The sequence below is a fragment of the Dama dama genome, chromosome 15 (genome assembly GCF_033118175.1).
Source record: "Dama dama isolate Ldn47 chromosome 15, ASM3311817v1, whole genome shotgun sequence".
NCBI classification, from domain to species: domain Eukaryota; kingdom Metazoa; phylum Chordata; class Mammalia; order Artiodactyla; family Cervidae; genus Dama; species Dama dama.
In genome coordinates this window covers 27,701,320-27,715,501 of record NC_083695.1, presented here as the reverse complement: position 1 = coordinate 27,715,501, position 14,182 = coordinate 27,701,320, and the positions used below count along the sequence as shown (strand labels likewise).

Below are 14,182 nucleotides of genomic sequence, written 5' to 3'. Positions count from 1 at the left end.
CAGTGGCTTGTCTTCTCATTCTTTGATAAGTGTAAACTTTGGTAATCAAATAGAGAAGTATACAAATTAAAAGTTTATGGCTTTATGAATTTTCCAGGTGAGTATATTGTTGACTTCTCAGCGTAGTTTGAATTTTCATTTCTCTCATCAATGAATTTGACATCTTTTCATAGGATTAAGAGCCACTTCTCTTCCTTTTTTGTGTGGACAATCAGTTCACATCTTTTGCCCACTTTTTCACTGAGCTGCTGCTCCCCCATCCTCCTGTTTAGTCTTTAAATATTAGGGAGGTTATTTTTTTATTTGACATATCAACAACATTTTCCCTCTTTTTTTTTTTTTTTTTTAAGATCAGCCATTTCAGTTTGCTTTTAGTTTGTTTTGCTGTATTTGAAGAAGTAATTTGAATTTTCTCTTAACAGATACATGGCATCTCTTTCTCTTTCCTCACATACTTTTAACTTAGCGTCAGTGCCTTCCAAAATTCTTCCTAGTATCTTTTAAAAGTATTTCATGTTCCCCTGGTGCCTTTTGTATATCTTTACCTTTGCCTTTAATAGACTCCTTACCTCACTTGTTTTTCTATAGACTGTAAACTTGTTGAGGACTAGAACTGTTGTATCTATCTTTCTCTAGTACTTAGAGCAGAAGAAATACACAGTAAATATTGATATTTGGCATGAATGAGTGTGTCTTCTTTGTTTCTTGGCTTTTTGGTGTCTGATTTTATAGCAGTTGAGATCAAATTTAAGCACTCTTCCTATATTACTGTTGAACCAACCAGTCTTACTCATCCTTCTTATCATTCTCTTATTTTTTGCTCTTTATTCCATCTCCTCTGAGGATTGTTCTGGAGAGACGTTGGTTCATTTCGGGGTCCTCTGTGAAAGATTAATAGATCTTTTGCATTTTACTTTCTTCATAATTAAGATTTATGGGAGTGTTTTGATGTAAATAAATGATACCATACGTTTAAGTCCTTTTGTTTTTTGGGAGGAGGGGCAGTATGTTATATATGTTTTGTTTTCATATGTTTCTGCAATATAATTTTATAAAAACATGTATATGTATAAAATATACACAAAAAGTGAGAGATTCATATAGTGAATTTCCACATACTATTTATCAACTTCACGAATTATGAACTCATAGTATTTTAAGGTAAGTACTTAAAAAGACATATCATTAGAGTTATACAAATTCTTAAGGCTGTCTAAGGGCTAACTTCCCACCCCAAAATGCAGAATAAGTAATGCAGATGCAATTTGAATTTCTCTGTTACTTAGGGATTCAAACCTCTGTGATGTCTTATTATTGAGCAGCTGTGTTTGTACATTACACTGAGCTAAAATATGCTTCTGAGGAAACTCTTTATTGGTTCAGTTTTAGCAGCTCTGCAATAAGAGACTTTCAGTTTATAGTAGACAGAGCTTTATTATTAGGCTAAAAAAGGTTAATTTTTTTTAAAGGTTAATTTTAAATGATGTCTTTAAGAAAACTTGTGTACTAGTAAAAAACTGATAGTGCACATCTTAAAGAGACTAAGGAAGCAATTTCATTTTCTTTACTGATTTGTCAGTGGCTGTTGACAGTCTTATGAGGGCCAATATTTTAAATTAATTTCTGATTTAAAACTTGAACATATTTTAACCACATGTGGAGTTTTTATATCTTTCACATTAAAATAGCAGCCCATAAACTGAAATCTGTTTGTTATGGTTACATTGCCTTTCAGTTCTCTCCTCAGCATATCTAGTAGACACTTTATGAGATCTGTAAATAATTTGTTTCCTATCAGAAATTGCTAATTCAGATTATTTCATTTGTTTCAGAATCACTCCATAGTAGTACCCCATATGGTAATACCTATGCTGGTTATGATTTTATTGTTAAAAAACAGCCAGTTTATTAAAATGATTCCTTTTCAGCTGGACTCCTTTTATTATTAGTAATGGTTTTGAATGAAGAGCAATTCCCGAGAAAATTTTTATACACCCTTAATTTCTTCCCCAGATATTCAAGTTACTTAATAATCTGAGTTGATTATGCCCTGTGGTGTATATCTGTATTTACTACAGTGAGAATTTTGTGTGGAATGTGTATTCGTTAGGTTTTGTAGAATAACTAAATTACAGTCTGTATTTCAGCATTTCCTTAACTTTTTTGTACAAGATGAAGACTATAGTTTTATTCTTACTAGGAATTTAAAACTAGAATGTAATGTCTCTGTTTCTCATTTCTGTAGAGCAGGTTGTTGCCCTGGATGCCCAAAATATTGTAGCTGTTTCATGTGGAGAAGCTCATACATTAGCACTAAATGACAAGGGCCAGGTGTATGCTTGGGGTCTCGATTCTGATGGACAGCTTGGCCTGCTAGGATCAGAGGAATGTATCAGAGTACCCAGGTAACAAAGGTGACCGACAAAGGGGTCTTTAACAATCTTTTATAATAAATTTGTTATCTGACTCATTCTGCTTACTACTGGGCATTTAAGAGTTGATATACAATCACTTCTCCCCTTTAAGCTCTAAAGGCATTTATTGGGTGCTTGCCTTTAGTTTGTATCGAATGCTTTTTCTTGTGTATTTCATGTTTTCTCCCAGATTATGTTTGTTTGTAAAGATAAGGGGTAGAGAACGCACTCTTTGTTAGAAATTTTCTCACTGAAATTAGGTGGATTAAGACTAAACCATTAAATATTGGTTGGTTGTATATTTCTTTCTCTTGTTTTTTTAGTCTTTATTGTTTTTATTGAATGTCAAAGTCCCACATGCTTAGAATAAAAAGAATAATTCACTTTCTGCATTTTTACATAGCACTGACCACAATTTAATTTTTGCTAACCACAGACTCATCATAGAATTATTTCAAAGTTTAAAAATTAGCAGTGCTTCATCAATATTGTAGTTTTACAGAATTATATAGGGCATAACCATTGCTTTAATATTAAAAACTGTAATCCTGAACATAAAGGTTTAAAGAAGAATATCCAGTTCTTTTGGGTACATAATTAATACACTAACTTGTGCTTAGTATTTAAAATTATACAAATTCTTGTTTCCTTAAACTTTTATTTTCCCCCTGGTAATAGTTATAGGGACAAAAGAGAACTTTCTAGAGAACCAAGGTATTACACTAATTTTAGATTTATTCCAGGTACCATTTTTATAATATATACATTTAGATATTTTGTTCTTAACATTATTAATGTTTGCCCTGGCTTAAGAAATAGATAGCTACTAGGATAAGAAATTGGAGCACAGGAAATAATGTATTTCAGAACCAGGAGGGAATTCCCTGGTGGTCCAGTGAGGACTCCATGCTTTCATTGCTAAGGGTACAGTTTCAATCCCTGGTCAGGGAACTAAGATCCTTTAAGTTGAATGGTGCTAAAAAACAAAAGCAACCACAAAACAAAACAAAAAAAAATTCAGAACAGAGCTCTTATCATTAGAAATGACCTTTTTTAATTTTTTTAAAGTAGAGATGGTATCTAGTTCCTTCAGTAAGCCCATATCCTTTTATCAAATATATATATGTGTGTGTGTGTGTCTGTTGAAAACTTAAAGTATACATTTGAAGTATTTGTTTTGTTTTAGCATATTAAAAGATTTTTTTCATCTTTAATTTGATGCTTTATATTTGTTCTCGTAATGAGCTGTCTGTTGAGACTTTGGGATATGTCACATTAATGTGTTTTCTTTAACCTGTAATCAAATTCTGCAAAACTCCCCAAACAAATTTCTTCTCTTTTTGTTTCTTCTGTAATAACAATTAAATAGCAAACACATTTCCCATTATGCTTTTAGTGCCTCTTTAATGATGGTGCTGTTGGGAGAGAGAGTTTTTTCCTTAAGCTAAGTAAATTGAATTTTTTTAGTCATTTCTATTTTGATTTCTTTTAGAAAATGTTAATTTGCAGCCAAATGGCTATTGGCTACAAAATGCAAAGCATTCATAGAAACAGAGTGATCTCGCATTTGTCACGTTCTCTACTGCCTTTATTTCCTTCCATAAGTAATTATTGTAGAATGGGATTTTTTTATTTAAGATTTTTAAGAACTTTTTGTTTTTAGGATTGAAAAGAGAGTTAAATGTTAGATTTTCTAAGTCCTTATTTTCAAAACCATGATTTACAGCAAGGCTGTCTAGTTTCCCATATTCTTCACTCCACTGAATTTTCCTTTTTTTTTTTTTCCTGTTCAGTTCTGGTATAAGAGACAGTAATCCATAGATACTTTGTAAAGAGAGAAAGATAAGGAGAAAATTTTATTATGTGACAGTTTATTTGAAGGTTGCCCAATAATCCTGTTATTTGTGACTTTGCTCTTTTATGAACCTGAATGGAGACCTGTAAAAGATCTTAATTGAGTTCTTTGGTTTAAACTTCTCTGTTAGTTTTAAGCTGTGTATAAGGGCGTCGTTCCTGTTGAACTTTCGCAGTTTTTCATTGGGCTAATCTGATTTGGATCTGTTGTGACACACACATACATATACATATACATAAATTTTTACTGGTACATCATATTTTAAAGGGCAGTTTAGTATTTCAATACAGTAGGAGTATGTTTTTATGAAAGACCACCAGTGATTTTTTTTTTTTCCTTTTTAAATCTCAACACCAAATAATTTTTTAGATCCAAATCTTTTTCTAGGTGCTTAGAAATGTCAGCCAGCTTTATAACTTTCACATACGTTTTGAATAAAACATATGATAGGAGGAATCTCAGACACATGAATAGATTTTCTTGATTTAACTCAATTTTGAAAGCATATTGCAGAGCGTTCCCAGGTGGTCCAGTGGTTAGGATTCTGCTTTCACCTATAGGCCATGTTGGATCTCTGGTAGGGGAGCTAAGATCCTGCAAGTTGCGTGGCATGGCCAAAAAGTATGTTAGAATTTCTGCCTAATATTAGCATATGAAAGTGCAGAGTATTTCAAATTAAAAAGAAAATTAAAGAATATTTAATGGGAGACTAGATCAGTTGTTAGCCTGAATTTTTCAAAATCAGCTACGACTTTTCTCAGATGAATAAGAAAGTTGTGGCTTAATTGGGAAATACAAAATTGTTGATTATGTTTTACTGGGAAATTTATTTTTAAAACCACTTTCTTGAGGTATGTTTGGCATACAAAAAGCTTTATTTTTTTAGTTTATACACCTTGATGATTTTCTAATTGGCAAAATATTTAATGCTCTAGTTCTTCAAAGTCTTGATTACATACTAAATTCTTGATTATATTCAAACTTTTCACTGTTTCTTGTTAATGGTTGTTAAAAGAATTTTACCTTCACAGACAAACTGGAAATGCCTGGTTTCTGCCCATATTGCCACTGTGCATTAAGTTGGAAAAATGTAACAACACAACAGTACACATATTCAACAACTTATGTTTTGACTTCAAGGCTTCTCAAGGGAGGGGTGTATAAATCTTACTTCCAAGCTTATGCACTATTTTCTTAAAATTTCAAACATCTTTCAAAATTCAGTGAAGAAATAATTATTTTCTTTACAATGAATAATTTTAGTGATGTCATGGCCATTTAAAAATGTTTGACAAGAACTCTAAACTTTAGGGAGTTAAATTTATAAGTATTTATAAAATATTTACCCTAGACATCTGAAATTTTGATTTTCTTTTCATAGTTCTTATTAATTAGGACTCTTCATATACATGTGTAAATATATTTTTATTTACAAAATTTCTTTTGTTTTGACTTTCCTATTAACTTGATTTGAATCCTTTTAAAAATTGAAAACTGAAAAACATTTACATTATCTTTTTTATTCATTGGGGATTATTTTTGATGAATTCTGTAAAACTTTGTTTCATTAAGAATTTTCTGATTTGTCTCTTCAGGAAAAATGCACCATGGTAAAATTGTTTTACTATTCATATATATCACAGTATTTTTGTTTCTTTTTTAAATTCCCAAAAGCTTAAAAAAGCAAACCCTCTTCTCTTTCCCACTTCCACTCCCGCATCTTCAGTGTATTACATCTCCATAGAGACAAAAACAGAGATTTCTTTCCTTTAAAACAGTAATGACACAGAAGAACATCCTCACTTGTCTTGAGCAGACACAACTGAAAAATTCATCCTGTGTTCTAAGCTGCATGATAATATTTTGGTAATGAGAGTTACTGAGTGTAAACTGCCGTGCAAATTTAGAAGTTTTGGGGGCAGACTTTATAAATAGTTTAATACTAAAGCCTCAAAGAAGTTACAGATTCACTTATCCTCAAACAGTGGACACTTGACATACCTTTGTTTTCCCATACATTTTGCCAGACACTGTGGTAGGTGCTTGGGATTCCATGGGTAGAAGATAATATTCCACTCTTACAGAGCTTATTGTTTAGCAGAGTATACTAGTAATAATTAAATGAATAAGTATTCCAGTAATTTATAGAGAGAAATGCTGTGAAGGAGAGAACAGCTTGCTGTGAGAATGTAGAATTTGAAAAGATTTTACTTAGTTTTGCAGATTGGGCTTGATACCAGGAACAGTTGTTTTTTTAAAATCATTCAGTACCGTTTACTAGTCAATGTATGATGTACCTAGTATGCATAAGCAGTAACAGTAAATGTTTAATAACTTCACAGTTGTACATAGCCATGTATTTTTTATTCCTGTTTTTGCTTTGCCAGTGTACATTTAGCCTTTTGCTATATTTGAAAATCTGAAAATATGTTGGACCCTGTTAACTTGTTGGATCCTGCTAAATGGTAGCAGTACAACTCTCAAGTTTTGTAGTTAAGAACATAAATCCATTAAATAAATTATTTTTAATACAACAATATGGATTAGAGTAACTCTCCTTTTTCCCGCTCAAAATTTGGTTTGCTGAAGCTGCCTCCCGAAAATCATGGGTATCGACACTCTGGTCAGAACTTGCTCCGGACTCTCATATGGCAGAATCAGGTCAGGTGGCAGTATCAGGTAAAGGGAAATAAGAAACATACTGTATTTTCCCACCCCCTTTTTTTCTTGAAAATGGTAATTCAGGAAAAACAGAATGACCAGGTGAAGGTGAATTATATAAAACCTGGGATGATTCATGCACAGAGTTACTTGATTTTCCTGATGTTTTAACACTTAGCCTTTAGAGTTATATTACAGTTAAGGAAAAATCAGAAATTGGGGGGAAAAGGAAGCTAAAAAAATGTAAGGCAGAAACATGAGATGGCAGAAATATGACCTCACACTTCAGTGATCATAATAGATATGAATTAATTAAATTTCTGTAGTAAAGAATTAAATACGTTTAATATCATTGATTTAGATGCAAGGCAGAAGGATAGTCCAGAGGGAATAGGTTTCATAATTTGTGATTGGTAGCATCACATGATAGGAATCCCTGCTGGTTCTTAAGGAACCTGATGGAGGAGAGCATGTACTAAACTGGGCCAAACACCAGTTTTCGACAAATTAGATCATGTACATTTGTCTTAGAAATATATTACCAGGTTTCGTAGATCAAGTTAAAGTTTTTTCAAATTTTGATAATAAAAACATACAAGAGCACTGAAGTATAAGTATAGATTACTGTGCTTAAATATTGTCCTTTCAAAGTGTTTTCTCATCACACCTCTTACTTTTTCATACTTAGATTTTGTTTACTGATTTTAGCATAAATTTTTTATAAATTGGGCTTGTGTGAAAACAGCATAAACTGCTAGGTCATGCTAGTAAGAAACTGCTGGTAAGGAAACTCTTTGCACATAGTAGGTGGTCAATAAAGAGCATAAATAGCAATCAGGATCCATTTATTAAATGGAGTTAACTAATCCTGATCTCTTCTTCTTTCCTAGAAATATTAAAAGTTTGTCGGATATCCAGATAGTACAGGTTGCTTGTGGTTACTATCATTCACTTGCACTTTCTAAAGGTAAGCGTTGCTTCTATTTTCTTTCGCCTTTTCCGCTTTCTTATTTAAAGACGAAATTCCTTCAACTTCATCCTTATTAAAGATTGCCCTGGTTCTTCTTTATCCTTTTCATTTCTGTATACGTTGTAGAATTAGTTTGGCGGTTTTCATAGACACTTATTAAACTATTGGGATTTTGTTTGGGATTGCGCATTGTCTCTAAATTGGATTGAGGAAAATCTTTGTAATACTGAGTCTTTCAGTTCTTCAACTGGTGATATTGGAGAAGGCAATAGCAACCTACTCCAGTACTCTTGCCTGGAAAATCCCATGGACGGAGGAGCCTGGTAGGCTGCAGTCCATGGGGTCGCTAAGAGTCAGACACGACTGAGCGACTTCACTTTGACACATTGGAGAAGGAAATGGCAACCCTCTCCAGTGTTATTGCCTGGAGAATCCCAGGGATGGGGGAGCCTGGTGGGCTGCCGTCTATGGGGTCGCACAGAGTCAGACACGACTGCAGTGACTTAGCAGCAGCAACTGGTGATATGTCCCCATTCATTTTAATCTCCTTTTAATCTGTCTCAAGAATATTTTGTTCTTTTCTGTGGAGAGGTCTTAACATTTTGTTAGATTTTTCCATAGATATTTGATGTTTTTTGTTCTTCTGAATGGTGTCATTCTCAAATCATTTTTTGCAAGAATGTAGACATGAAATTGATTTTTTGCATCTGATTGTTCTTTAACTTGCTGAACATTATTTCTTCATAGCTGGGGAAGTTTATAACTTGCCCAAATACATTTGATCTCACAGATAAACTTTTTATGACTAGGAACAGAGAAAGTCGTCCAAGAATCCTGTTACACCTTTGCTTATTTCTTTTGCCTTCTTCCTGTGCTCACTAACGATTATGAGTTAGTAGAGAACCTGCCATATTTATTTTTTTTATAGTTTTTAAATTTTGTTTATTTATTTTTATCCTTGCTGCAACTTTGTTTCTCTGCACAGGCTTTCTCTAGTTGTGGCAAACAGGGCTACTCTCTAGGTGTGGTGTGCAGGCTTCTCATTGTGGTGTGGCTTCTCTTATTGCAGAGCGCAGGCTCTAGGGCCAGGGCTTCAGTGGTTGCAGCCCATGAGCTTTTTAATTGTGGCTCCTGGGCTCTAAAGCACAGCTCAGTAGTTATGGCGCACAGGCTTAGTTGCTCTGTGGCATGTGGAATCTTCCCAGATCAGGGATCAAACCCATGTCTCCTGTGTTGGCAGGCAGATTCTTTACCACTGAGCCAGCACACATGCACCAGGAAGCCCCGTGTGTTTGTTTTTATACCATTTATAGAAGTGAGTTTCAGTGGCTTTATCATTATTAGTTTAAACTTATTAAATGCCTTGTGAGGCCTATTGTGAAGGAAACAGTAGACTAGAACTATAGGGAAATACTGATAAAGTAAGAGACAGTTTTAGGGACCATGTGACCTAATAGAAGAGGCAGATGTACAAATATTATAAATTGAGGCAGAAAAAATATATACTATTTTTGGTCAAGATAAAAGTAAAATACTGTGGGAATAAGGGAAAAAGTGTAGTTTGTCAATAGAATTGGTAACAATAAAGAAGGGATTCATATTTGCTGCAAGTCTTGAAAGATGAATATAATTCAGAATTGGAGATCTGTTGAGAAGCAGCTAGGGGGAAATGTTAAGGATTGGCTATAGTAATAGTACTAGTGAGGGCATAGAAGGAAAGTATTTTGTGTATTTGTGTATCAGCATATAATTTTACGTGGGTATTTTGAGAGCATCAGTAGTGGTTGAAGTAAAAACAAATCTGTTACAAAGGGCCTTACATGCTATGTTAACGGATTTGGATTTATTCCATTTAAGGAATATAGTGGGGGGTGGGCTGGCATCCCTACATTTTTTGATGTTACCATGTCAACTTCTCTTTTGATACTTTGGTAGATAAATTCAAGATAAATTTAAACCCGAAGGCTTTACTGATAGGACAGTTTTTCTGTCTCGACAAGTATTCTTTTGCCTTGTTCAGCTTCATGTTTTAGCAGTGTCTTATTCACTTAGTGAAAAACAAATTTGTGGGGTGGGAAGCAGATCACTCAGTATGAACTAGGCACAGTGGTAAGCAATATAGTACTAGCCTTTATGGTGGTTGTTTAGTTGCTAAGTTGTATCCGACTGTTTTGTGACCCTGTGAACTGTAGCTCACCAAGCTGCTCTAGCCGTGGGATTTCCCAGGCAAGAAAACTGGAATGGGTAGTCATTTCCTTCCCCAGGGAATCGTCCTGACCCAGGGATCAAAGCCTTGTCTCCTGCATTGGTAGGTGGATTCTTTACCACTGAGTCACCCTTAGGGACTAGCCTAGCCCTTACTGTTCAGTCATACAGATAACAGTACAGTCATATACTACAAAAGAAGACTGTAAAGAAAAAGGTTTGGGATACTCAGATCCTGTAATAGGGGGCCTGAACTTAATCTTGGAGATTAAGGAAGGCTACTTGCTGGGAGAGAATAGAAGTAAATTAGACAAGGGTGAGGGGAAGGTTTAGGCAGAGTGTGTGAGACAGAAAGTGTGTAAGAAACGGGCTTTGGAAAATACGAAGGAAGGTGAGTATGGCCAAAGTATAGTAAGTGAGGGAAGACGGTGGTGTGAAATGAGCTCAGAAACATAGGTAGATTTTGTAGAACCTTAGAAGCCTTGTAAAAAGTGTTTATCCGAAGAGCAGTGAGAAGGCACTGACAAATTTTTCTCAGGTGAGCAACATTTCAAGTCTGTGTTTTTTAAAAAAATCAGCTCATTTGAGTTTCATTATGAAATAAACACATGATGAACGTATAAATTTATAGAACACTGAATTTGAAACTTATCCAGAACATTATTATGGTGTCTACCATATAGCATATCTACATTTTTATATCTCTCTATATGCAAATATATGCTAGTTACATCCATAGAGTATTTCTGCACGTGCATATCAGCACGTAAGAGTGCTTGTCTTTTGGGAGAGGAACTGGTAATCTAGTTTGGAGAGAAACTTAGTAAGTACGTACTATTACGGTATGAATTTTTAAAAAACACTTATTAATATATCAATTATTAGTGCCATTTATTTTATAAAGGTAAGTAAAAGATGTTTAGAGTTGTTAAAAAAAAATGTAGCAATGGGTGAGCAAATGAGGCCAAGTAGAGAGAACTAGAGATCTCTTCAAGAAAATTAGAGATACCAAGGGAACATTTTATGCAAAGATGGGCACAACAAAGGACAGAAATGGTAGGGACCTAACACAAGCAGAAGATATTAAGAAGAGGTGGCAAGAACACACAGAACTGTACAGAAAAGATCTTCATGACTCAGATAATTACGATGGTGTGATCACTCACTTAGAGCCAGACATCCTGGAGTGTGAAGTCAAGTGGGCCTTAGGAAGCATCACTATGAACAAAGCTGGTGGAGGTGATGGAATTCCAGTTGAGCTATTTCAAATCCTGAAAGATGACGCTGTGAAAGTGCTCCACTCAATATGCCAGCAAATTTGGAAAACTCAGCAGTGGCCACAGGACTGGAAAAGGTCAGTTTTCATTCCAATCCCAAAGAAAGGCTTGCCAAAGAATGCTCAAACTACCACACAATTGCAGTCATCTCACAGGCTAGCAAAGTAATGCTCAAAATTCTCCAAGCCAGGCTTCAGCAACACGTGAACTGTGAACTTCCAGATGTTCAAGCTGGTTTTAGAAAAGGCAGAGGAACCAGAGATCAAATTGCAAGATCATCGAAAAAGCAAGAGAGTTCCAGAAACACATCTGTTTCTACTTTATTGCCTATGCCAAAGCCTTTGACTGTGTGGATCACAATAAACTGTGGAAAATTCTGAAAGAGATGGGCATACCAGACCACCTGACCTGCCTCTTGAGAAACCTGTATGCAGGTCAGGAAGCAACAGTTAGAACTGGACTTAGACCAATAGACTGGTTCCAAATAGGAAAAGGAGTACGTCAAGGCTGTTTATTGTCACTCTTCTTATTTAACTTATATGGAGAGAGTACATCATGAGAAATGCTGGGCTGGAGGAAGCACAAGCTGGAATCAAGATTGCCGGAAGAAATGTCAATAACCTCAGATATGCAGACAGTACCACCCTTATGGCAGAAATTGAAGAGGAGCCTCTTGATGAAAGTGAAAGAGGAGAATGAAAAAGTTGGCTTAAAGCTCAACATTCAGAAAACTAAGATCATGGCATACAGTCCCATCACTTCATGGTAGATAGATGGGGAACCAGTGTCAGACTTTATTTTTGGGGGCTCCAAAATCACTGCAGATGGTGATTGCAGCCAGGAAATTAAAAGACACTTACTCCTTGGAAGGAAAGTTATGACCATCTTAGCATATTAAAAAGCAGAGACATTACTTTTCCAACAAAGGTCTGTCTAGTCAAGTCTATGGTTTTTCCAGTGGTCATGTATGGATGTGAGAGTTGGACTATAAAGAAAGCTGAGCGCCGAAGAATTGATGCTTCTGAACTATGGTGTTGGAGACTCTTGAGAGTCCCTTGGATTGCAAGGAGTTCCAACCAGCCCTTCCTAAAGGAGATTAGTCTTGAATGTCCACTGGAAGGACTTATGTTGTAGCTGAAACTCCAATACTTTGGCCACCTGATGTGAAGAGCTGACTCGTTGGAAAAGACCCTGATGCTGGGAAAGAAAGGGGATGACAGAGGATAAGATGGTTGGATGGCATCACCAACTCAATGGACATGGGTTTGGGTGGACTCCGGGAGTTGGTGATGGACAGGGAAGCCTGGTGTGCTGCGGATCATTGAGTCGCAGAGAGTCTGACACGACTGAGCGACTGAACTGACCTGAACTGAGAGAGAAGTATTATAAAAACCTGCTGAAATGGTTAGGTGTGGATCTATTAGCCATATTTTTCTTCAGAAAGAAAACTATGTGACTTCATTGATAGGTGATAGATTAATTAATGAAAACCTGTATGTAAGGTAAGAGAGGAGGGGAATATGAAGGATGACTCCTTGTGTTTATGACTTGTGCTGCTGACTCAGTTAAGATGCTTATTTACTGAAAATGAGGAACATCAGGAAGAGATCCAGGTATGGGAGGTAGGAAGGGGATCGTGAATTGAGTTTAGGGCATGCTGAACTGGAAGTATCTTTCAAATATCGAAGTATAGCTTTCAGATAATCTATTTGATACATGGGTTTATTGCTCAGAGAAGAGATATAGGGTAGTGATAAATTTTGAAGGTGTTCAGCATGTAATTGATAACTGAAGCCTTGAGCTTAAATGAGTCCCTCTTGGGAGAAATCATAGAATAAAAATGAGACCTGAGGAGTATTGATAAGAGATGGTACTTTCTTAAGGAACATCAGGAAATGAGATTACCCTCAGTTATGTGACTTACCGCATTCATTAGTAAAGTAAGTTGAACTAAAACTCTAAAGGAACATCAGGAAATGAGATTACACTCAATTATGTGACTTACCCTATTCATTAGTAAAGTGAGTCAAACTAAAACTCTGCTAATATGGATTGTTCTAGATAGTATCATATAAGAAATAATTGTAAGGAGGAATATGTATTTTCATCCAGTGTAAGGAAGAATGTCCCCAAATAACTGATGATTTTCAAATGGAATTTTTTTGTGTGTGAGAAAAATAGTAATTTGTGGTTTTTGTTTTACAGCAAGTGAAGTCTTCTGCTGGGGACAGAATAAATATGGCCAATTGGGTTTAGGCATTGACTGTAAAAAGCAAGCTTCACCACAGCTGATTAAGTCTTTACTTGGAATCCCTTTCATGCAAATTGCGGCCGGAGGAGCCCATAGTTTTGTACTCACTCTTTCTGGAGCTATCTTTGGATGGGGACGCAACAAATTTGGTCAACTAGGTCTTAATGATGAAAATGGTAGGTTTGCATTTTTAATAGATATACTTTTAAAGAGAGATGATTTTTTGAGATATTAGTGATTCTTAGTGTCAGAGAGAAGTATACCCAAATCTTCCTTGGGATTTAGGTGGGGATGGAGAGATTAGTTTAAAAATTCCACCTGATAATATTTTTAGGAGATTGTGGGAAAGCCAAAAATATTATTTTATTCTAAAATAAAATGGAGAAAGTACATCTGGACAAAAATCTTCATTGTTGAATGGTTATTAAAAGAAAATTGAGAAAAACATTACTTCATTTTGGTAGCCACATTATCAGCTACCATCAGTTAAAAAAAGTTGTAAAATTATCCTGAAAAGTAACATGAAGTGTTCATCTATTTGAGTATTTC

General features: G+C 35.2%; 1 protein-coding gene across 10 annotated transcripts in view; it reads left to right on the top strand.

The window, feature by feature from the left end:
- HERC4 (HECT and RLD domain containing E3 ubiquitin protein ligase 4) overlaps positions 1-14,182 on the top strand; it is a 128,773-nt gene that overhangs the window by 27,521 nt on the left and 87,070 nt on the right. For 9 of the 10 annotated variants that reach the window (XR_009696065.1, XM_061161638.1, XM_061161633.1 and 6 more), the window contains exons 3-5: positions 2,246-2,405; positions 7,821-7,897; positions 13,588-13,809. Coding sequence is in view for 9 of the 10 variants with exons in the window: in XM_061161638.1 (XP_061017621.1) it covers positions 2,246-2,405; positions 7,821-7,897; positions 13,588-13,809 (459 nt within the window). In the remaining variant the exon portion in view is untranslated. The remainder of the gene's footprint in view (positions 1-2,245; positions 2,406-7,820; positions 7,898-13,587; positions 13,810-14,182) is intronic. The other variant, XM_061161636.1, reaches the window with a different exon arrangement.